Raw genomic sequence first — 24668 nt, 5'->3', positions numbered from 1 at the left:
CTTCCTGGGTTGAAGATTTTGGGTCCCATCTCGATGATAAGATGTGCAGAGAGATTTTACAAAATGCAAAAACAATGAAACTCAATATAAGATGATCCACAGACTTCACGTGACCCCGGCTATCAGATGTTAATATGACCCTATGTGCTCATCATTATGTCGGAAATGTAAAAGTAGCTGTGGCACCTATGGTCAGCTTATGTGGTCATGTCCTAAAATCACACATTTCTGGCTCTCAGTCCAAAGTGAGACAAAGAAAGTATTTGGGCGTTATATTCTTTTAAATCCTCATCATTTTGTTCTTGGTCGGGACTTCTGTGACAGTAGACAAAAAAAAAAGATTACCTTGTTGAATAATATCAGATAACACAACCCTGAATCATGGATAATCCCTCCAACAGAGAGCTGGATCCAGACTGAATTAAAAGATCCAGATTTTTATCCAAATTGAACCTTTTGAACATGTAAAGTAACAAAGTAACAAAGCATTAGCAATGCTCCAGATCTTTGCAGTGTCAGGCACTCATAACAGTCGGTCATATCAGTGTGTCACTTTTGCAGGTGTGGATGCAGCTGAGCTGGAAGTAGGAGAAAATCTGAAAATTAATCTTAACCTGAACCGGCAGGAAAACGCACAAAGTGATATCACATACCTGGTAAGAGATGTTTTGCATCTGCACATGTGATAGTTTTATTGTTGTTTTTGATTTCCACACTCTGATTGTTTATGTTTGAATCTATGTTTCAATAGGTCCTCAGCAGAGGTCAGCTGGTGAAAAATGGCCGATTCCATACAAAAGGTCAGGTGCTGATTTCCCTGATAATCCCCATCACCAAAGAAATGCTGCCATCGTTCCGCATCATAGCCTACTACCACACAAATGATAATGAAGTGGTGTCCGACTCTGTTTGGGTGGATGTCAAGGACTCCTGCATGGGCTCGGTGAGACCCACATGTAGCAATGTGCCACAGCACACCCACACACAAACTGATTAACATGAATGCATATTTCTAGGGAATTTTCAAAATGAATAGCTCTCATTAAACTGATAAGAAACTTCAGATCTCACTGACATCTCCTTCACGTTTAGCTGAGGCTGGAATCATCGAGACCCGCTCCATCCTTTGAGCCTCGCAGGATGTTTGGTCTGAAGGTAACAGGAGACCCAGAGGCCAAAGTGGGACTGGTGGCAGTGGACAAAGGCGTCTATGTCCTGAACAACAAGCACCGCCTCACCCAGAAGAAGGCAATTTTACTTTTGTCTTTTAAAATGTTTGTTTGAGGTTAAATTGTTAAAGATACAAATTACACACATAGAAAGTATTCATTTTGTAAGCCAGACATGTGACACATATCTGAGCCTTTGCTGTTTGTTTTGCTGTGTGTGAATCACCTTCTCCTGCAGGTGTGGGACATTGTAGAGAAATCTGACACAGGCTGCACACCAGGTGGAGGAAAAGACGGTATGGGTGTGTTCTATGATGCAGGGCTGTTGTTTGAGTCCAACGCTGCTTCTGGGACTCCCTACAGACAAGGTACCAAGACTCTGCTCTACCCTTCACTCAATGTACCTTCTTTGGTCTTTTATGTACAGAAGGGAACATATGAAGAACCACTCAGGACAAGTGGTTGTGAAATCATCAATAAGTGCACAAGAAGGGCAATGCGTCCAACTTTGTTGAGTGACCTTATTTTGATTTAAGAGTATTACGTCCTTAATAACATGCAGGAATAAGTTGGCAAAACTTTATTGGGTTTTAGGGTATAATATGCAGCTTTCGATCCAGTAGAAGTCTCACTTCAGCACCAGTCTCTCAGAACAAAACTCCAAAACTCTCTTAGTGCACCACCTCCCGTCCATATCTCACTTCTGACATGCAGCACAAAGTCAATTCAGTTCTTATTTCTTTGAAGTATTTTAGTCCAAACAGAGTCTTTTCTTCTATTTGGAAAATCAGTTGGTACTCCTTCAGTTGTTCCCTTGTGTTACGAGTGAGTGAAGCACCGGCTACACGTAAATAAAACAAAAAGCTAGCCCTAACCTGAAGTGTGAAGGAAAGTCAAGAAATGGCAGTGACAGAAATGACTGGATCTCACAACAGAGAAAACATAAGGCTGGGTCAGCTCGCCTACAAGCCGGTCTGCTGGGCCACCGGCGGCCTTGCTCGCACTGGACGGCATTTCGGCGAGCTTCGTCTATGAGTTAAATTTTTGTTGTAGTTGGATCACAAATGAAGATACAGGGCTGGTTTCAAACAAACTCATAGGTGTGGGTCGGCTGTCAAGTCCAGTAGCTTACAAGTCTGCGTCCAAACGGGTCCTCTCTCAGCTGTCACTTCATTTAATTCTTACTACATCATTTAAACACAACACCCGCTCTGTGCGCACTTCAGTAATGGTGTGTTTATCGGACAACACAGATCAACACATCTTAAACCCATTCCATAGCCCCCATGAAAACCAGTCCAGAGTAATTTACAGAACAGAAAGGAAAAAGAAGGAGAAGAATAACCTTACTGTTCCCTATAATCCTTCACATCTTGAAATGATACTCCGCCATTCTGCTTCTACATACACATCATCTGAGTGGATGGGGCCGTTTACCCGAGGTGGCAGGGCTAACGGTTGAACAGGGATTCTTCAAACCCATAGTCCCGATATGGGTTTGGGTGGGAAAAAAATGTCTATGGAACATTTTTGAGCCTCTGATTGAAAGATAAACAAGCTGAAGGAACCACCATCCCATCAGTGTGAACACAGACCTCAGAACATAATTATATACTAATTTCTTAAATATTGCAATGTGCACCTTTTAAGAAATTGTCTATGCTGTGTTTCCAGAATTAAAATGTCCCGCCCCCAGCAGGAGGAGAAGAGCCACTTCTATAACGGAAGTCACAACCACCTTAGGTAAGAATCAACACCTTTAAGTACTACATAGCCCCAAATTCAGTCACACTCTGCAAACTGGTCTAACATCTTGTGGTGATGAGTATACTAGTATACTATACAAAAGTGAGCTGACCCTCTTTTTACTTTTAAACTTTATTTACTTGATGCATGGTATTACATCCATGTAGGATAGGCTTTTATAAACAGTTTGCATCTACCTATGCCTGTTCTGTCATTACTTAATACAAGACTGTTGACTGTTTTAACTTTCTATATTGCTTAAAATCATTGATTTTTTAAGGACATGGGGCACTGTATTCCAACAGTGTTCATTTCGTTAACTAAATATACAACAACAAATGTTTGTCAATGACTGTTTTTCTATAAATAGGAGAAGATGTTTACAAGCTAGCAATAGATCTTTGATCATAAAAACCCTGACGACACGTGTGTTTCGTTTATGTTAATGTGATAAAACAAAACTAACAAAATGTAAGCGGTGGGCAGTTATTATTCCCCACTGTGCGTCGAATGCATCGTCAAAATACAAGCAGTAGAGAGGAGAGAGATGTTAGGTGTGTGTGTGTGTATGAATGTGTGTGTGTGAAGCAGAGTGACAGAGAGAGCATGAGCTTGTGCAATAACGAGAGCTAACGACAACCTGCCCAATCTGTGAGTGAGTTGTTTGTATCATAATTTTAAGATAAGATAAGATAAGGGAGGATGGGGCTTCTATGATGCAGAGAGTCAGTGGGGGGTGACCCCCTTGTGTGGAAAGCAGCATCACGAGCCTTCAACAGACTAACCACAGCTGCGTTCATCTACGGTTTGTGTTTGGGGAGTGAGCGTATGTTCCTCTCTGTGGTTACACTGTCCATACAGAAGGTGATGTAGTGCAGCACAGATGGGGCAAAGGTGTTTAGGTCTGTGTGGTTGTTGTGTGTGGCAGTCTGTTTGAAGAGATCCCAGTCCGTCTCATTGAAGCAATCCTGTAGTCTGGCCATGGTTCCTTCAGGCAAGACCCTGATGGTGCGAACTGTGGGCTTAATCCTTGAGATGAGAGGTCTGTATGCAGGGGTCATAGATGTGGTCAGACCGGCCAAGATGGTGGGACACACAAACACTTTGTAACCCCTCGCTATGTTGCACTATACATGGTCCAAAATATAATTTCCTCTGGTTGGGAAATCAATAAACTGCAGGAATTTTGGGAGCACAGTCTTGAGGTTAGCATGATTAAAGTCCCCTGCTATTATAATCACGCCGTCTGGATGGTCATTTTGTAGTTCACGTGTGGCATCATGCAGTTTAGCCAGCGCTAGCTTAGCGTTAGCTTGCGGTAGGAGGTAAACTGCAGTGAGAAACACAACGGTAACTTAGTGACTATTAGTGACTTTATAATGCTGAGACTTCCCTCTCTGGAGATGTACACAGAAGCTGTTTGAAATGTTAAACCTGTAGCTCTTCTCTGCTCAAATGTATAACAGTGGCAGTACTAAAAGTACTCTTAGTACACAGTGATAGTTCTCCACTATAGGTTAATTCAAAGTGGATAAATATTATCACCATAATGTTTAAGTTGTTTAAGTATTGTTTTAGTAGTGCAGTATTATGTTTTCCGTGAGTGTTTAACAATTAAATGAATTTAACAGCTGAATTTTGTTGCAAGACGTGTTTATGTTTTTTGCTTGAGTTGTTTAAGGTTCTTCATGTTTTTTTACGGGTTTAGAGAAAAACAGTTAACACGACCTGTCGTCCTGATACCAATGACTGAAACCTGTAAAGTTAAAGAGAGAAAATGTTTGGATTAAAAGCAAAATTTGTAATGTAATGTAATTCTTATTGACTAAAACGGGGCTCAAATGTTTTGGTTTTCGTCGACCGACACTGGACTCAAACCATTAAGGGTAAGAATGACTAAATCTTTAAAATGTATCTTGGGGCTTTTTATGCATTTATTAACAGACAGGACAGTGGCTAGAGTCAGAGATAGAGAGATAGAGAGAAAGTGGGGCTGCCAAATTAACAATGTATTCCAGGCCTTTCCACCCATGACTCTACTCTACTCCCCTTTTTATCCAGTGAGCCAATACAAAGACGAACTACAACGCCAATGTTGTCGGGATGGCTTGACAGACCTCCCTGTTTCCTACAGCTGTGAGGTGCGCAGTGAGTACATTGTGGACGGTCAAACGTGTGTCGATGCCTTCCTGCACTGCTGCAGGGAGATGGAAAACCAGCAGACAGAGAGGAAAGAAGACAACCTCCAACTGGCTCGAAGTAAGAGACAGGGACAATAGACGGGACACCCTGGGGTGTTTTATATCATAATCATGCTGAACATAGTGCTCATTGAACTCTTTAATCACTCTTTAGGTGAGGAGGATGACAACAGCTACATGGATAGCAATGAAATTGTGTCTCGCACCAAGTTCCCTGAGAGTTGGCTTTGGTTGGATATCAATCTTCCTGCTTGCCCAAGACAAAACCCTAACTGGTGAGTCAGACATCTCTACACACAATAATCACACTTGAAGTCATTAATAACATCACCAAGTTTTTGAAGCGACCTCGTATCTCTTAAAAGTATGAAAATGTTTCCTCTTTTCAGTGACACCACATCATCTGTGAAAAATGTTCCTTTGCAAGATTCAATCACAACCTGGCAGTTCACCGGCATCAGTCTGTCCAAAACTCACGGTGAGGATTAAGTGACTCGTCTTTATTTCTATGTGTGCCTCTTTGACCAAAACTAATCCACCTTTTTGTCTCTCTTTCATCATGGTCTTTTATCCTCTCCTCATATTTAAGGAATCTGCGTTGGTGAGCCTTTTGAAGTAATTGTACGGAAAGATTTCTTCATTGACCTCAGGCTGCCCTATTCTGCCGTCCGAGGAGAGCAGCTGGAGGTCAAAGCAATCCTCCACAACTACAGCCCAGATACTGCCACAGTAAGTCTGTGTTACTCAGCTCCAATTAATCAGGACAGAGCCGAGGAGATTGTGATGTTTTTATAAGAAGCATGCAAAACAAAAGCTGCACACATGTTGGTCAAAATGTTCCTCAGAGTGATTAGAACTAAAAGTTCAGCAAAGCACAACTTTGACCCAGAACCCGTCAAGTTGTTGGTTTCTTTCGGCCAAGGGCTTTACATTGAACTTAATGTAAATCAGCAATGTCGTCCATCAAATCTTGTCTTGTTTCTGTTTTGTGTTATTTTTTTTAAAGGTGCGTGTGGATCTGATTGAGGAGGAGAATGTGTGCAGTTCAGCCTCCAAACACGGACGGTATCGTCAGGAGGTCACAGTTTATCCTCAGAGTACACGATCAGTACCCTTCATCATTATTCCCATGAAGGAAGGATTGTACGGGATCGAGGTCAAAGCAGCTGTGAAAGACTCGTCCCTCAATGATGGAATCATGAGGAAGTTACGTGTCGTGGTAAGAAACACATCACATCCCATGCGTCTCTTTCAGAATCAGAATCAGAAACACTTTATTAATCCCCGGGGAAATTTGGTTGTTACCGTTGCTTTTAAACATAATATAGCGGTAAGAAATAGGGCTCAGCAGTGTTGTGCCGGAAGTAAAAATCCCATTCACTTTCTCCATAGCGGATTTGATTATTAGCCATAATGTCATAACTATCCAAGGTAGACTTACCACGAGCTATCCGAGTATAAAACGATGGTATATGCTCCTGTAGGAGACACGAGTTAGTATATTAACCTTTAAGAAAAAAAAGATTTATTCGCAATATCAGGCCATAGAACTACACTACCCACGATCTAGTGTCACAGCGACGTCTCTGATTGGTTGAGCTTGCTGTGGCAAAAAAACATGGCAATGTTTCCCTGTTTCCCGTACACGAAATGTACTTGTCACGCTGCAGTGAATGTAGTTTATATTTATACAACACAAACTAAAGGATAGTACAACACTTGTATTAACAGTGTAAACAATATAACACCTCAAAAGTTACTCTTAAGAAGAAACGATCTTGGGGCGCTGGTGGCCCCATGTATGGAGGCTGAGCTCCTCCAGGCGGGCAGTCCGGGTTCAACTCCGGCCTCTGAGCTTCCCCACTCTCTCCCTGATTTCCAACTCTATCCTCTGTCCTGTCTCTCAGTTAAGGGCCCAAAAAGCCCAAAAAGAAATCTTAAAAAAAAAGAAGAAGAAACGATCTCATTCACAATGGATTGTGGGATGGGTAGTTCCTTGACTCCGTGCTTAAATGATGTACACAGTATTGTACAAAACGTGACGTAAAAAAACAAAGAGGAAGTAGCGGCCAAAGCAACAGAGTCCGCTACACGACGTTATAATGAGAATATATGCCTTTATTTCAATGCTATGTGTAGTCCAATGCAATTACAACATCCACAAAACACACATTTTGGGATATATAGACCAAACCGCACCCTGGTGATCTTACAGCAGTAATAAATAAGAAAAAAATCTGCCCAGTCACATTGAGTGCCGAGAAGACGATCAAACTTGACTATCTAGAGGAAGTAAAAGTCGTAACAAGGTTTCCGTAGGTGAACCTGCGGAAGGATCATTACCGGTTTGAGATCCCCGCACCCGAGGCCGCGTGGCCCCTCGGTGCTGGCGGCGGATATGTCAGAAAAACATTTGTCTAAATCATGCAAATCTGTGACTGTTATTGTAGCAATGTAAATACAAAAGAGAATCAGACCACCAGAGATAATTGAAAAGGCGAGCAGCATTGCATTTCATCACTTACAGTATATTACAAATACTCAGTATGATGTATAATGTGTGACCTTATTATTGTCTTTCCAGCCTGAAGGTGTACTTGTCAAATCTCCTCAGACTGTAACTCTAGACCCAACAACTAAAGGTGTAGGTGAGTTGACCATTTAAATAGCTACATAATGCAGTTATTTACTGCTGTGCCTTCTTAAAATGATTACTGATCACCCAACACTGTTTCATCTTTAGATGGCAAACAGGAAGTAATATTGAACAGTGGGATTCCTAAGAAGGATTTGGTTCCAAACGCACCGACTAGCTCTCAGATCTCTGTGACAGGTAAGGTACAGTCTTGTATTTGGACATGTGATACAGTGCCTGTATCTGCGTTTTTGTGAGATTAAATTATTATGTGTTTTGTGCGTGTATGTGTGTGTGTGTGTGCAAACAGGAAGAGAAGAAGTTTCTGCACTGGTGGAAAACGCCATTAGTGGGAACTCAATGGGGACTCTGATCTATCAGCCCTCTGGCTGTGGAGAGCAGAACATGATCCACATGACCCTGCCCGTCATAGCCACCACATACCTGGACAAAACCAACCAGTGGGAAACTGTGGGCTTCCAGAAACGTAACGAAGCTCTCCAACACATCACGTTTGGTAGGCAGAATGGATGTTTTTATGAGCTCAGAGACTAGAAATTCAAAAGATGCAAGTTCCTGACTAGGCAGAAGGGTTTTAGAAAGAACTCTGACCTAAGGCTCCAAACCAGGACAACGAGATTAAACTAACTGATAAAATGGCAAAGATCCCTCAGGTGGGTACAGCCCCTCAGCATCACAGATTCATGTGAGTTTGAAGCAGACACTCGCAGTGATAGAAATTCATTGACTTTTGTGTGTTGTTGTGTGAGGGATGTTTCACATTTTCTCACACTGTTTCTGCTCTTCTGCTCTACACAGAGCAGCAGGAGCCGCATGTTTCAACAGAGCTCTCAATCATGACGTTTACACCTTTTTATTGCATCAAATAACTTGTTAAAAAAAAAAATTAACACACAAACCAGTGTGATAACTATCGTGAAAAAATGTATTCAGTTATGTGTTTTGATATTAAAGTTTGAGCCATGTTCCATCTGTTAACCTGGAGGAGGTGCGGCTGTGGCTCAGTTGATAGTCTCTCAACCAGAAGGTTGAGGGTTCAATCCCCAGCTCCTGCAGCTACATGTCGATGTGTCCTTGGGGGCACTGAACCCCAAGTTGTTCCCAGGTTGCTCCTCAATTTCTGCAGCGGTGTATGAATGTGTATGAACGGGATGAGTTACTTCACACACTGATGGCAGAAGTTGCTATGTACAGTGACCATCAGAAGTAACTAATCCCATTCACCCGCATTTCATTCAGGGTTGAGTGTCTTACATATGACATGTTGCTGCAGGAGCTTGAACCCTTGACCTTGCGGTTGAGGGACGACTACTCAAGTCCATTAACCATTTACAAGGCAGGATTGATGAACTATTCTGCAGCCAATCAAGAGGGGGAACTCTATATGTTTTTTAGCTTCACTTGAGGCGAGATATTTTACTGTCCATTTTTATTGTTTTCACATTATTATTAAAGAACTCTTTACAACATAACATGTGCCATCAGAACAATATAATGCTACAAAGGAAAACATGTTTTAAGACTTCAACAAGCAGCAAAGGAACAAGGCTCAGTCAAGAGTTGTTTGTTTGTGAGAAAAACGTTTTCTTTTTTTGTGTGCGTTTGTGTAGGCTATCAGAAACAACTGACCTATCGTAAACCTGAAGGCTCTTTTGCTGTGTGGGCCAATCACCAAAGCAGCACCTGGTGAGGCATTCAAACATCCATGAACTTGTACATCTTCTAACTTCTGACTTTTTCTGAACGGCTTCTGACTAATATGTTGCTCTTCTGCCCTTTCGAAAGGTTGACAGCCTATGTTGCCAAGGTGTTGGCCATGGCAAACAATCTGGTGGCGGTGGAAAACTATGTGATCTGTGACGCTATCAAGTTTCTGATTCTCAACGCACAGCAGCCAGACGGCATGTTTAAAGAAGTTGGAAGGGTGTCCCATGGAGAGATGATTGTGCGTGAATTCACGAACATACTTTTTCTCATTTTGATGCTAAAAAACGGAGATAAAAAAATCATGCTTTACCTCACTGACTGATATTGAACATGCATTTAAAAAATGTTTTTGTGAATGTGTGCACATGTAGGGTGACGTGCGTGGCACGGATTCTGACGCCTCCATGACGGCCTTCTGCCTCATCGCCATGCAGGAGTCCCGTTCACTGTGTTCTGACACTGTTAATGTGAGTACAGCACAGCCATACATTGTATTTCTTCTAGGCCTGTCCCTGACTAAGCATTTACATAGTCGAGCCTGATTGGTCAGACGTTGCCTATAGATGACTGACTGATCCACATTCTCATTTAAGTTTAACCACATCTTTAAATTATTTCTGTTCTAGACTCTAGAAAAACAATTTATTCTATGATAGAATTTTTCTTACTCATTAAGACTGCATTAATGTGACCTTATAACAACATTACACTGATGGCCCATTGTGTGCGGGTCAGACCACAGACAAACAAACAACGTCTATTAACTTACCATTTATAGATTTACTGAACTCTCCTGGTTTTAATAATCCACCAAAATCCAGTCCCCACCATCAAGTAAAAGATTGAATCCAAACACATTAGATCCTTATTGATCCACGGAACAGTAAAAAAAACTCAGCTTCTCCGCTGACCTTTTGATGACATTTCATAACAGCCTAACACAGCTAATGAGAGCCTTTGTTTAAAGGAGTTGCAGACCCTGTTCTGACGGCCCATTGCATGTGACTGTGCTGATGACTGACGTCTCCTGAAGCTAATGAAATTCTCTAGACTTGGACTTGCTGCTTCCTGCTTCTATCAATACATTGGGGTGTTTTCTTCATGCACACACTAAGGAGTTTAATTTAAAGGACAAGTTGTTTTCAGAACTGCATTAGAAATATTAATAATGTGATATTAATACCAATATAGATTATGAGCCATGAATAATTTGGAGAAAAAAGAGAGATCTATTTAAATGTAGACATTAAACACCCCCATGTAGCTGGACTGAAATGATCCTTGTGCTTGACTATGAGACAGGCAGTCGACTGAGGCTCTGACGAACGAATCGTTGAGTACTCAGTTAAACAAGTCATCCGCATTCCTTTTCTTATCATTACTCTTTAAATAATCTTTGATGCCTTGGATTATTGCTTGTTGTAGCTACAACTGCATCTAGTACTACAGAAAATGGTATTATACTGTATTCAAAAGCTTTTTAATCTCTCACAATATTCATTACACTTAATCAATTTGTTTGTGTATTTTCCTTTCAAAAAAATGTTCTTTAATGTTGATTTGAAATCTCTGAGTTTCATCTGTCTTCGCTTTATTCTCCTTCATCCTTCCTTTTTTTTTTGTTCTATCCAGAGTCTGCCAGACAGCATAGACAAAGCATTGACTTACCTGGAGAATCGTCTGCCCACCCTTACCAACCCATATGCCGTTGCCATGACATCATACGCCCTGGCCAATTCAAACAAACTGAACAAAGAGATCCTTTACAACTTTGTTTCCCCAGGTGCTGTCACACAAATGAAAGAAAATCACTTGAATAATTTTGTAAAAATATAATGACGCATTAGTGTCTTAGCTATAGTGGGCCGATTTTTTCTAAATGCTGAATTTTACATCTTAAAATCAGAGACTCATTTACATGAGATGTTTCACTCCAAAAGTAACAATTTTGAATAGCCAATGTCAGTACCTTATCTGTTATATCTTTTCATATCCCTTTTGTAAGTTAATATTTTTGATACTAGTGATTTAGAAAGTAGTAGTAGTAGATCAAGCATCCTGCTGTTACATCAGAGTCACAAAAATGTATCTGTGTCTTCCTCAGAGTTGTCCCACTGGCCATCTCCAAAGGGACGCATATACACACTGGAGGCCACAGCTTACGCTCTCCTCGCTCTTGTGAAGATCAAGGTGAGCACTTTTTTCGTGTTCCAGCATGTAGTAATGCTACAGGGAAAAACAAACAACAAAACATATGTGGGGGATGAAAATAGGATCAATAAGCTGATCAAAAAATGTCCCCAGACTCACTTGAAATTACCTATGAGAAGAGAACAAGGACAAAGCTAATAACAGCTCTGATCTTTGAAGGCAATCCTTTGCACTGTGTTTTTAATGGACTCCAAAGCTCCTTCAGTGAGCGTCTAGTGATGCCTGTTCCACTGAACTGTCAGGAGGCCCTTTGTTCCAGCAGCAGTAAGATATTTGAATGAGCTGTAAATGATGTCAGTTGTGTTTTTTTAGACTTGATGTGTACTGTGATGTACTGTCGACACTGTTTGTTGTATGTATGAATTGACCAGGGGCAAACCAGTTTCCCTGCTGGGGATTAATAACTTTTATAATCTAAGTAAATAAAAGTGACAAAAAACAGGAGCAAACGTGATTTTATAAGAGATAAATTAGATTTAATAGAAAAGCTTGGAAAGGCAGGTTATACTGTACATGTTGGAGAATCAGGATATTTCAGGACTATTTTCCAAAGTGAAAAATAAATACCACCCTAAAGTCAAACGCAGATCTTTTCACCCTTACACGTTCCTTTTGTTCATAAGGCCTTTGAAGATGCCAGACCTGTTGTCAGATGGTTCAACAAACAGCAGAAGGTGGGCGGAGGTTATGGATCAACTCAGGTAACACAGACTCTTCTCTCAATCTTGATACCTCACTTTTTTTAATCATCCAAATCCTCATAAAATATGTCCTCCTTTTATACCCTCCCCCTTTTTTACCCCTCACCAGGCTACCATTATGGTGTACCAGGCTGTATCTGAGTACTGGGCCAGTGCTAAAGAACCAGAATATGATCTGAATGTGGACATCTTGTTGCCGGGCAGATCAAAGCCTGACAAATACAACTTTAACAGGGACAACAGCTACGCCACGAGAACGTCCAAAGTGAGGATACTTTCTCACACAAGCTCTGAGGGGCTCATTCATTTCATCATTCCTGTCATTTTCTGTGTGTTTGTTTCTTCTGCTCATCCTAATAAATGTGTTTGTGCACATGTTTGAATTCCTGCAGCTCAACGATATCAATCAGAACGTGATAGTGTCCGCCACAGGCACAGGAGAGGCGACAGTTAAGGTAAGTAAAATATGTGAAAACAATGAATGGAAGCTGGCCTGCTCACTTTGATTCAGGTAATATTCGGTAAACAGTGCGCTGTAATTGAGACAAGCAGCTTACCTCCGTGTAGTAACCTCTCCCACACAAGAGTGCCTGTAACTGCTTCAGAGACCACACCACTACTACACAGAGGTCACTTTTGGCTCTTTGTTTTCCAAGTTAAATTTAACGTCACCATTTTTGTATGTGTTGGTTATTGAATCACAGAAAAGTCCTTTGTAACTTGTGTGAATTGTATTTTTTTTTAAATGGATGCCTTTTAGTTTCTCCTGTACAAAGATGCTCTTTTCTCTTTGTGCCAGATGGTGTCGCTGTACTACGCTCTGCCGACAGAGAAGGCGAGTGACTGTCAGAGGTATAACATGTCAGTGCAGCTCCTCCCAGGTAATTTGGCTCTACTGTTAACTGCTTTGTTATTTGTTTTGTGTCTATTTTGTCTCTCTTACCTGAGTTACAGCATGAAACTAAAAAAAAATCATTTTAAATGTTTGCTGCTTGCAGAGAAAATGGATGAAGATGAGAAGACGTACAAACTGAGAATAGAGCTCTTGTAAGTACAAACACGAGGCTTAATAGAGAACACTTGTTTAATTTCTTTCCATTTCTATTTCTGTCATTATTGTTTTCTTTTATATTATCCTGTCTTCCAATTAAAGTTATTGGATACTTTCAACCTTTCTCGTTCTGTAACAGGGCCTACACACAATAAGTGGCATACTCTTGACCTGGTTTTTCCCATGGTTTTCAACTTAGTAATGTTGTTTGCCAAGAAACTGCAGTTTCTGATCACAAGTGTTTTCTTTTCAATTCCCACATTCCTAATACAGTTAATAATGTGGACCTGTTGTACTTCCGCATTTTTAACTTTGCCTCTGCTGCTAGATTCTGCGACTCATTTGCTTCCTCTGAAATTGACTTTGACTATGCATTAGGTGTTAATGATGATATCACCATCTTTAATTGAACCTGTACTAGCATTCTTGAATGATGATTGATTCTTGCATTCTTACAGTGGCTCCCATAAAAGCTAAAAACCTGAAAAACACACTACAGCCCAGGCTTACTGCTGAAATAAGATCGTTAAAACAGTTATGTCGCAGAGCTGAACGAAGGTGGAGATGCCTTAATTATCCTGCAGAGATGCAGATTTTTAAAAAAGTATTTCAGTGATCTAATTAAAAAACACAGTTCTAAACCCAGAATTATTTTCAACATTGTAAGCTGCACCTCAAGTCCACCACCCGTTGCTATTGAACCATCAGCAGATGAATGTGAACAGTTTCAATTATTTTTCTGTAACAAAATACAAAACATCAGAAACAATATCTCATATAATACCCAGACTGTCGTGGAACAATCTCGTCCTAGCGTTAACAATACTTTAATACTTTTATTTGACCAGTTCTGTTCTTTTTTTGTACAGGTACAAAGACACAGAGCGCGATGCAACCATGTCAATCCTGGATATTGGCTTGCTAACTGGCTTCACCGCAAACACACAAGACTTGGACTTAGTAAGAACCGTTACAGATACACACATACAAAAGCAGCAAACAGAATATCAGAGTTTATGGCTAGAGGAAACAAACTTGTTTAAAGGTAAAAAATAGTCATCTAACCATGTATCTGTGTGTGTGTCTGCGTGTGTAGTTGTCCAAAGGACGTGCCCGCACCATAGCCAAATATGAGATGAACACAGTCCTGTCGGAAAGAGGCTCTCTCATCATCTACCTGGACAAGGTAAGAGATCATTGTGGCATTGAGTCCTATTTCGTCTTTTTTTCTTTCTTCTTAATGATCTCATCTGCCTTCTGAATCTCCCCACAGGTTTCTCACACTCGGCCAGAAGAGATCTCATTTAGGGTTCATCAGAAATTGAAAGTTGGAGTCATGCAACCAGCTGCTGTGTCTGTCTATGAATACTACGACCGTAAGTCTTAGTGTTACGAGACAGCACTGCCTACACATATACATAAAACAAAAAGCTATCCCCAACCCGAAGTGAGAAGGGACAGTGACAGAAAGGACGGGTTCAGACGATAGGGAAAACAAAAGGCTGGGTCAGCCTTGCTCACACTGGACGGCGTTGTGGGGAGCGACCATAGACTGTAAATATAAATAGACAAAGCCTGACTGACGTCAGCCATCTGTTACGACAGTGGGCTTGGGAGGCTCATTGGCAGCAGCCGCCATGCTGGAGATGCTGCCTCAGTCTAACTTTCAATCAACCTAACAGACTGAGAGCTGGAGCTGATGCAGGTTTTAAGTCTCTTGACAAACCGCTACAGTACATCGTGCTCTCCTGTCAATCATGTCAGCTACGTGCCTAACTATGAATAACACTTATTGTGAATAAAATGAAAATGGAGTTGTTTAAAAAAACAAATCACCATACAGTGTGTGCCCATGAGGACAATAACTAATCAGACCAATTTTATTTTTGTACCAGGCTGTAAACATGTTTATTTATGCTGTAAAAACAGCTTTTTTGCCTGTTATGTGTATGTAACTTCTGGTGTTCCTTGAGCCAGCCTCAAGCGGACACTCGACGAACTGCAGGATTTTGCACTTCCACAATGGCTTCATTTTTCAAGACCGGAGGTTGCCACTTGGGAGCGACGAGCCCAGGCTTTGTCTATGAGTTCAGTTTTTGTTGTAGTTGGATCACAAAAAGAAGATGCCGGACTAGACAGCCGACCCACACCCATGAACTTGATGCTGGTCTCTAACAAGTTCATGGGTGTGGGTCGGCTGTCTAGTCCGGTAGCTTCCAAGTCAGCATCCATACGGATCCTCTGAGCTGCCACTTTACCTGAGTCTTATTATCAACAAACCTATTCCAACTAAGAAGAAGAAACCTAATGTTCCCTATAATCCCTAACACTTAAAGACAAGCTGTTTAAACACATGGACAAAACTCGAGGTGCATGTGCGAACCCAAATGTCAAAATTTTTCACCCCATTGTACACGACCAGTGGGAGACCGGTGCCATCTTTGGGACTGTTATATAGTAGCTTCATTCTCTTTTCTGCTTGCTTGTATTAATTCTGTGATTACATGAAGTACCCACAGCATTGATACAAAAGCGAAAACTTTCATCATAGCAAGGACTCTGCTTAGTCTGCCATTTCCACACTATACTTTTTTTTTAATTTCTTGTCTCATGAGACCCCACCACCCGCCTTCCTCCCATCTGACAGTAAAAGTCTCCCACTGTGAGGTGCATTTGTCTACAGGCAAATCAGTACAGTTTTAGGAACAGTCTGTCCTGACATTTTCAGGAGCACATGCCACAAAAAAGGCATGTTAGAAACATCTGCTGCCTCCAGAACTTTGACCTTTTTCATTTGTTTTCAAAAGATTTCAGAGTGAATAATTATGCATTATTAGAATTTTTTCAAGTATTTACTGTACATATTATAATGTAATGTTTTTGCCATTTAATGTATGTTCTAAAAAATGTGTCTCTCTGGCTGCAGAAACACGTTGTGTGAAGTTTTACCACCCAGAGAGGAAAGCTGGACATCTGCTGCGGCTCTGCAGAAATGATGAATGCACATGTGCTGAAGGTAAACAAAACACCTTTTATTCATCTCTGTAGTTTCTGTCACTATTCATTTTTCACTTCTTACATTTTTGTAATGAACACCTGAACACATAAATCCACTCACCTACCCCCCCAAATGCTAGGCTAGTGGTTCCTAGGGCTGTCCCGAATACCATTTTTTGGGTTCTGGAGATTTGGTAGTTATCAACAGCAAATAGTCGAAGATCCGGCGGCGCGGCTCAATAAGTCTCTATAATGTTTTACAACCTTAACTTAACGAGTCAAACGAGCTAGTCACAACAGTTGCTAGCTAGTATGGCCTCGGTTTTTTACACTGCCTTTGTCTGGTCGTCACGTCAAAGTGTTGCCACACAGCTGAAGTCTTCTGCATTTTGTCTTCCCTTTAACCACCAAGGTGAACTGTAGTGTGACTTTCACTGACCGCTGTGAGGATAGGAATATCAGGTACCCCAAACAAAACAAAAAACAAATATGCGAATCCCAAAATTAATAATCAATTGCCTACCCAAAGAATGAATATTCCAATTGCCGAATATTCGGGTCCAGCCCTAGTGGTTTCATTTAGCTTAATAGGTTTTGCAGCAGAAGCTGTGTCTGATGCAATATGCACAAATTAGCCAGGCTTATAAGTGATCATTACAAATACACACGTACATCTTTAGATTAAATATCGTAATCATCACCATTGTAGCTATTAGCCTATAGTCGACTGACAGTCGAAAGTTTTGTTGTGTTTTTTTTTGCACTTATTGATCCATATTTTCCTTAGAGTTTAATCATTTCATTAAACAATTTGTCTTCTAATTGGAAAAACAATTAATTCTATGATAGGACGCTGTCTTTCTCACTGATTAAGTCTGCATTAATGTGACCTTATAACAACATTACACATGTCCAATACAGCAGGCACACACACTGCGGCCCAGTGTGTGCTGCTCAGACCACCAAAAAACAAAAAACAGCATCTTTAAAATTACCATTTGTAGATTAACTGAACTCTCCTGATTTTAATAATCCACCAAAATTGAGTCCAGCACGTTAACCTGTAACATCCAGTAAAAGATTTAATCCAAACACATTTGATCCAAATCGATCCATGGAACAGTTAAAAAGAACTCTCCGCTAACCTTTTGATGACACTCATAACAACCAATGAGAGCCTTTGTTGAAAGGAGGTGCCGCCCCCTGTTCTGACGGCCAATTGCTGTGCTGATGACTGACATCTCTTGTAGCCAATGAAATTCTCTAAACTTGGACCTGCTGTCAATACTTCGGGGTGGTTTCTTCAGACACATACTAAGGAGTTTGATTTAAAGTAGGCTCCATGTGGTTTTCAGAAATGCATTTACAGTATTATATAAAGTGATATTTATACCAAGATAGGCTATGAGCCATGAATTATTTGGAGAAAACATGAAAATCCTTGTAAAATTAGACATTAAACACGACCATGTAGCTGCTATGGAATTATCCTTGTGCTCTACTGTGAGACTGGCAGTCGACTAAGGTTCTGACGAACAAATCGTCGAGTACTCGGCTATATGGGGTCACTCCTTTAATTTACATTACCCAAATTGAGCTTTCTTCAAAGACAGTGTCCTTATAGAATTTTGTCAAAATAAGATGAAAATTGGAACTAAAGTTAATGACATGACCTAGGAGCAGCAAAGATAATAGTTTATAGTAAACCAGGACATCTTGATCTAATTTGGTAAATAATCGACTGATTTGTTTTTGAGGTGTTTCATTGAGGACCAAAGTGTTGGACTGACTGACCATCAGGCAGACATATTAGCAGGTTAGCCATCTCTAGAACGATGCAGTTAGAGTGTCAATGGTCAAACCAGACTGCAGGACCAAGAACCTTCCCTAACTAACAAACTATTTTCGTCAACCAGGTGTTATTTGATCCACTTCCTGAATGGTTTCGGCAGACCTGTTATGAGTTAGATTAAGTGAATATAATCACACATCGACATACAAAGTTTACAGCTTAACGAAATTCAGTTTCTCTGTATCAGGTGCACATGACAAAAAAACGATCAACAGACTGACAACAAACCTCAGAAAGGTGATGACATTAAGTTAACTTTGTGGCTTTTTAAGATCACTGGCCCAAACATAACTGGCCCAAGCACATTACTTTAATTCAGAACGGTCAAGAATTTCCCTCAAGAAATGAAGAAAATGAACTGATCTGAGGCAAAGGTCATTTATTTAAAACCTTTTTCTCTTTCACTGAGTTCTTCCTCCGTCTCCTCCTGGGTTGACTGGTTTTGACGTCCTACCGATGCCCAGGCTGGAGATGGTTTTATAAATTGAAGTTTGATCGTGAATACACACTTTGAACTTTTAACCTCAGAAGTTTCTGTCAGAGGCAACAAACCAGAGCAGAATCACAGCAAATCTAACTACAGCATAAGTCACAAACATGCTTCAATTGTGACTTTGATACAGCATCATTCAACTATTAACACATCTAGACACAGGCATATAATCATGTCCTCAGTTGTTATTTAATTTGTGTCTATTGTTTATTTCCAGAGAACTGCAGCATGCAGAAAAAGGGCGAAATCGACAATGATCAGCGGACTGCCATGGCCTGTGAGAGCACAAAGACCAGCAAAATAGATTTTGGTAAGAAAGTATAAATGGTCTACTCATACAGTATTTAACCTTAAAAAAGAAGTGTGTGTTAATGTGTTAGAAATTAAGCAAATCTGTGAGCAAGTGAATTCACAATCTGAACCTTGGTTGTCCTCAGTGTACAAAGTGAGACTGGAAGAATTTCAAGACGGATTGTCCACTGACATTTATACGATACGCATACTGGAAGCCATCAAAGAAGGTGGGTGTCTATCTTTTATTTCCGACCCTATTATTATTTTCTTTAAAAGAGCCTCTAATGTGCTGGTTTCTGTATCTTGGGGGATACAGACATTTGACAGGCTGTGGGCTGGAGGTGCAAAAGCTGGGTGCACTTCATTTCATGAGAAACACTGAAGGGAGGTTTGGATCAAGTGCTCCGGTCATGTGGCTTCATGTCAACATTCAAATTGATACAAATCATTGGGGGCTGTTGGGGCTGTAGCTGCATTCACATGGTGTCGGACACATCTAAAAAAAAATTATGAGTTGTACAGGAACACCTGCTCAAGTCAGAACAATGAGTCGGAAATTGAGGAAATAATTAGGTAAACTCGTACGACATATTCATCACCAACATGGGGGGCAAGATGTTTTGTTAATGTTAAGATAGTTTTTAATAGGCTAATTCACGTATTTCACATCAACTTTTTACCCAAATATAATTTGTTACAGAGACATTACACACATCTTCTTTGTAGCATCCACGCTGTCTGTTGTTGTTACAACATTCAGACTTTTCCAACTGAAAACACATGAACACACTGAAGTCGGATGAATGACTTCCCAACTCAGAAACTGTGACCATCCGAGGAGCACCTGAATGCAGCATGTAGCTCCGGTCAGTAGCGGCTGCTGTCATCCAGCCTGCACTACGACCTGAAAGTAAACAACAAGACATTTGATGGCATCCCGTAGCAGTTTGACAGTAGCCTATTTTCATCTATAAAATGGAGACAAAGTTATAGTATGTAGGCTGTGTCAGGTTAAACTGGCATATCGACCGGAGCAATGTGTAACCACACTTAGCACAGGCATGAGCGCGTTAACCTGTAAGGAGGACTGAAGGCTGCTGTTGTTAGCAATGCTAACGTTTGCTATGCTCGGCAAAACCTGATTTTCATTGTTTACAGATGGCCAAATTTAACCCACAATGCACTGTATTTTGGTTCACTTCCCTTCTTTGGTCCGGAATGCGTTCTTACCTAAAGGGGCCCCATAGAGATGGTTGTATAAAACAGAACAGTGTTTTAAAAATGGTCATAACTTGTTTTTTATTCAAAGATTAGATCCGTAACTAAGGTTTACCACCCATGTGAATAATTACTATTCAGTTATTTTTGCTTTTTTAAACGTTATATGCACATATTGATTGAAAGGTGCAGAAACATTTTGTATAAAATGTTTTAAAAGTCAGTACAGGAACTTTTTAAACAATGTGGGTAATGTTGAAATTATTTATAAATCTGTGCTTTTTTATAACGATATGGACCTATGGGTCTGAAATAAAGTATAAAGTATACCCTAAATGGGTAATGTATCCTGTGATATACAGACTCTAAATAGGAGAAAAAATGTCATATTTTGAAAAAAAATCAAGAAATTGTGTTATTTTGGCCCAGATACAGCAGAAAACAGTAATTAATTATTTTTCCAAAATATTTTTAAATGTCTGTCCATTTAAGGGGTAAGGCTGGAGATATACTTACTGTTTAACCTTGCATACACATACGCAACCAGCTGCGTCATGAACGTATTTTTATACATACTCGGCTCGACTATATGTCACTGGATACCTCTAGAGGGCGCACCAGGGCACTCAGGCCTGATGAGCAGGATGTTAACTCCAGATATGGAGTCACAGGAGGAGTTGGCGTTTATGATAGATCTGAGATCAGAACTAATCCAAATAAACATCAACAATCAATAGTAACATCAGATCAGCTCAATCATCTAATGGTTACTCAAGGAAGTTACTATACTGCAGCCTTCACCAAGAGGTAATCCAGTATATAACACCCTGATGCTTTTTACATTATGTTTTGTATGGATTGAACAAATACAATGAGACAGTATTTGAAAGTATTCATTAAATGTTTATAAAACATCTCTCTCTCCTCCTGTATTTGAAAAACAGGGAGTTATGATGTGGGTCCTCGGGGCAAACTTCGCACATTCCTCAGTTATCAACACTGCAGGGAGTCTTTGGATCTGGAGAAGGGCAAAACCTACCTGATCATGGGCACATCCAAAGATATTCACAAAGATGAGCAAAATCTATCGTAAGTTTCTTATTGTTGTGAATATACATGGGTGTTGTGTGTGCATCCTCCTAATGACATTTTGTGTCTACGCAAGTATTTTACATGTTTTACCGTTTTTTCAAATGAATGACATACTGATGAAGGGGGCAGCAGAAGCTCAGTCTGCAGGGACCCGGTGCGGACCAAAAATCAGGAAGTTGTTCTGGTAGCTGGAAAGATGCCAGAGCACCTCCCGAGTACTGCTTGTACCCTTGAGCAAGGCACTTAATCCCCAACCGTTCTGGTGCGCTCCCTATGCTCCCGTTCCTTTATCTCTAAACCAGAATTTGTAGTAATTAATAAAGTATTTCAAAATCAAAAAACAAATAAATAACACTTTACATGACAGCCTCTGCCATCAGTGTGTGAATGTTTAGGTGTGACCTGTAGTGTAAAAGCACTTTAAGAAGTCAAATGACTAGAAAAGCACTTTACAAGCTCAGGCCCATTTACTATTTTACACAGCTGCACAGGAAAACATGCACGCACGCGCACACACACACACATAAAAAGAGTGTGTCTTATATACTGCTGTGTCTTATATTCCAAGTTTTACGGTATATCTGTGAGTGTTTTAGTTGTCCAGCCATGTGAAGACTTAATACATTTTTTACTTGCTCTTGTCAGGTATCAGTACGTACTCGGTGAAAGAACCTGGATCGAGTACTGGCCCACAGAAGCTGAATGTCAAATGGCGAAGTACAGACCCACCTGTATTGGCATGGAGGAGCTGGTCCAGCAGTACGAACTCTTTGGATGTCAACAGTAGAGATAATCCAGAACACAAAATGTTATTTTCAAACTGTCATTTCGTATTTTTCCCTGTATTGATTAAAATGAACAAGCCTTGATCTGATTGTCGGTTTCTTACACTGATGACATTTTGGTTTATTCAGACAATCGAGCAAGTTGTTACTGTTTGGTTAAGTTCAAGAAGAGGTATAGTAGGAAAATGTTACAATTTCCTGATGTTGAGCTCAGTGGAGTTACCCATGAAAAGCTTAATGATAAAGAATGAAACAAAAAAAAGGGGGCATTTTTAATATTGGTCTCATTGGCAATTTTTGATAAGAAATAAAATTGTTTTTTAAAGTTATAGTCAGATTCTTGCAAACGTAGAGTAAAGCAGCTTGGAAGCAGAAGCAAACAAATTCAGCAATTTATCCCTGCCCAACTGTTTCCTCAAAATCTCAAAATTTATATTTAAAAAATATTTCTTGTTCTTATTTGGGATGTTTAGCTTATAGCCTGAAATTGTAGAAATTATCTGTACTCGTGAAAGTATCTTTTTCGAACATGACACGTATTTCATACATAAAGAGGCATGTCATCTACATGAAGAGAAACCCTCTGTTCTGTTAGACCAGATATGTTGTTTTATACACAAATCGCTACACCTGGCTGTTGCAAGTGGCTCATGCAGATCAGAGAATAACAATAAGTGCTCTTTACTTTGTTTGGCTAACTGTTTTTTGGGGGCAGCAGTAGCTCAGTCTATACGGTTGGGAACCGGAGGGTCACCAGCTCAAGTCCCAATGCATACCATAATATGGAAGTTGGTCTGGTAGCTGGAGAGATGCCAGGTCACTGCAAGAGTTCTGCCGAGGTGCCCTTGAGCAAGGTACCGAACCCAGACCGCTCTGGCACACTTTGTGTAGAATCCCTACTCTGACATCTCTTCATTAATAGATGTCCACATGTGTGTGAAGCATTGTCTCTCGAACACAGAGTGTAAACCAAAATTCCCCTCAGGGATTGATGAAGTATGTCAAATAAATAAAGAAATTGAATAAAAAACAACCACCAAACAAATGACTGAAAACATTTTAATGGGTGAGATGAAATTGAAAGGGACCCTAGTGGGCACATTACAGGCTGCTACACCAAAATGTAAACTGTGGGATGTTTCTGGATTTGTTTTGTTTCCATATTAAATAATATTGAGTTGCACTTCAGAGTAAGGCCCTCTGTCTTATCCTGACAACTTTGCTTTTGTTTACTGCAGCAGAGGGAAAGTAACTGGACCGACAATTTTGATACATAATGCAGTTTGTCTGGCTTAGACAGTTAAAACACCATAATCACTTCAGACTTTGTCATATTGTTGCACTAATAAGGGATATCTTGATAGCCACTAATTACATATCTCAGTTGGAAGAAATCAAGTTCTATGTACATAGATATGGGAGCATGAATATTAAAGATGCAGATTACTACAGCATCATACTGTAATTACAATACTCCGCAACCATCATCCATACTTTACTAAATGGCAGTTACTTTGCACCATTTTTCTCAGGTCTATATATCTTTATTGTACAATCATGTGTTTGCAATTATTTTGGTCATGTGCAATGTGTACAATCTATACATAAGTGAAAGAAGGAGAACAACAAGTGTTTTTACAATGATTGCCATTATTATTCTATCGTTGTCAGTATAGTGTTCATGCCCTTTGCATTTCTTTATCTATCATACAGAAGCCCCAAGCAGACACATAGCCATACATTATATTTTTTTCAGTTTACCCATGATAAAATGTACTTTTATGTTTTCTCCAAAGTCATTTATCTTGCGATCTCGGGATAACAAAGCTGGTTTTCCTGTGATAAAGAGTTAATTTCTTGAGATCTCAAGAAAACAACCGAAATGTATTCGTTATCACGAGATTAACCAAGTAAAATAAACTTCATGAATGCATGTCCATGTAGAGCTTCCACTATCTATCTGTAGACTTTTCTTATCATAGATGGACTGGAAACATTATGAACCTTGCCATAAATGACAATGTTGTTGAAATCTCAAGTTTCAGGCGGAGGGTGTTACAAATCAGAGAAGACCCACACGCAGTATCACAGGGCAGAGGCAGGAGTAAGGAAAAAACTGAGAGTTTACTGAAGTTTTCAGGCAGAGCAAAATTCAGTCCATTCCAGAGGTCAAAATCAAAAATCAGGATAACCAGGTAGAAGTACAGAGGAATCAGGCAAAAGCTCAAAACAGGCAAAGGTCAAAATTTCAAAAGGCAGTACATACAATCAGGCAGGACCGAAGCAGGCAGGAGAACAACCTACAATCTGACAACAACCAAGGCAAACTGACTTGTTTAAGTACTGAGGAGTAAATGAGCAAACAAGCAACAGGTGTGTGGCAGAATGAGAAGGCTGGCCACTGATTGGCTGAGAGACAATACAGGGAAGGTACCAATAGGTGGAGACAGTGTACTGGAGGGAGAAGCTGGCAGGTGCAGACTGAAGAATGAGCA

At 40.3% G+C, this 24668-nt stretch overlaps 1 protein-coding gene across 1 annotated transcript in view; it reads left to right on the top strand.

Annotated features, from left to right (window-relative positions):
• Positions 1-22257, top strand: part of LOC110000752 (complement C3) — a 33262-nt gene extending 11005 nt beyond the window's left edge. Inside the window, exons 13-43 of the mRNA XM_020656104.3 lie at positions 562-656; positions 752-943; positions 1093-1248; positions 1408-1537; positions 2844-2912; positions 4977-5174; positions 5271-5391; positions 5506-5594; positions 5706-5845; positions 6123-6335; positions 7701-7764; positions 7860-7949; positions 8062-8268; positions 9383-9458; positions 9558-9717; positions 9851-9946; positions 11112-11262; positions 11584-11669; positions 12314-12391; positions 12501-12656; positions 12784-12846; positions 13191-13272; positions 13390-13438; positions 14312-14402; positions 14539-14628; positions 14716-14818; positions 16369-16458; positions 19002-19094; positions 19222-19305; positions 21241-21385; positions 22034-22257. Coding sequence (XP_020511760.1) covers positions 562-656; positions 752-943; positions 1093-1248; positions 1408-1537; positions 2844-2912; positions 4977-5174; positions 5271-5391; positions 5506-5594; positions 5706-5845; positions 6123-6335; positions 7701-7764; positions 7860-7949; positions 8062-8268; positions 9383-9458; positions 9558-9717; positions 9851-9946; positions 11112-11262; positions 11584-11669; positions 12314-12391; positions 12501-12656; positions 12784-12846; positions 13191-13272; positions 13390-13438; positions 14312-14402; positions 14539-14628; positions 14716-14818; positions 16369-16458; positions 19002-19094; positions 19222-19305; positions 21241-21385; positions 22034-22175 — 3599 coding nt within the window. The 3' untranslated portion in view covers positions 22176-22257. The remainder of the gene's footprint in view (positions 1-561; positions 657-751; positions 944-1092; positions 1249-1407; positions 1538-2843; positions 2913-4976; positions 5175-5270; positions 5392-5505; positions 5595-5705; positions 5846-6122; positions 6336-7700; positions 7765-7859; positions 7950-8061; positions 8269-9382; positions 9459-9557; positions 9718-9850; positions 9947-11111; positions 11263-11583; positions 11670-12313; positions 12392-12500; positions 12657-12783; positions 12847-13190; positions 13273-13389; positions 13439-14311; positions 14403-14538; positions 14629-14715; positions 14819-16368; positions 16459-19001; positions 19095-19221; positions 19306-21240; positions 21386-22033) is intronic.
• The last annotated feature ends 2411 nt before the right edge of the window (positions 22258-24668 follow it).

Source organism: Labrus bergylta, chromosome 1, assembly GCF_963930695.1.
Source record: "Labrus bergylta chromosome 1, fLabBer1.1, whole genome shotgun sequence".
Taxonomy (NCBI): Eukaryota; Metazoa; Chordata; class Actinopteri; order Labriformes; family Labridae; genus Labrus; species Labrus bergylta.
The sequence above is the reverse complement of the archived record's forward strand: the minus strand, read 5'-3'. Positions and strand labels throughout refer to the sequence as shown.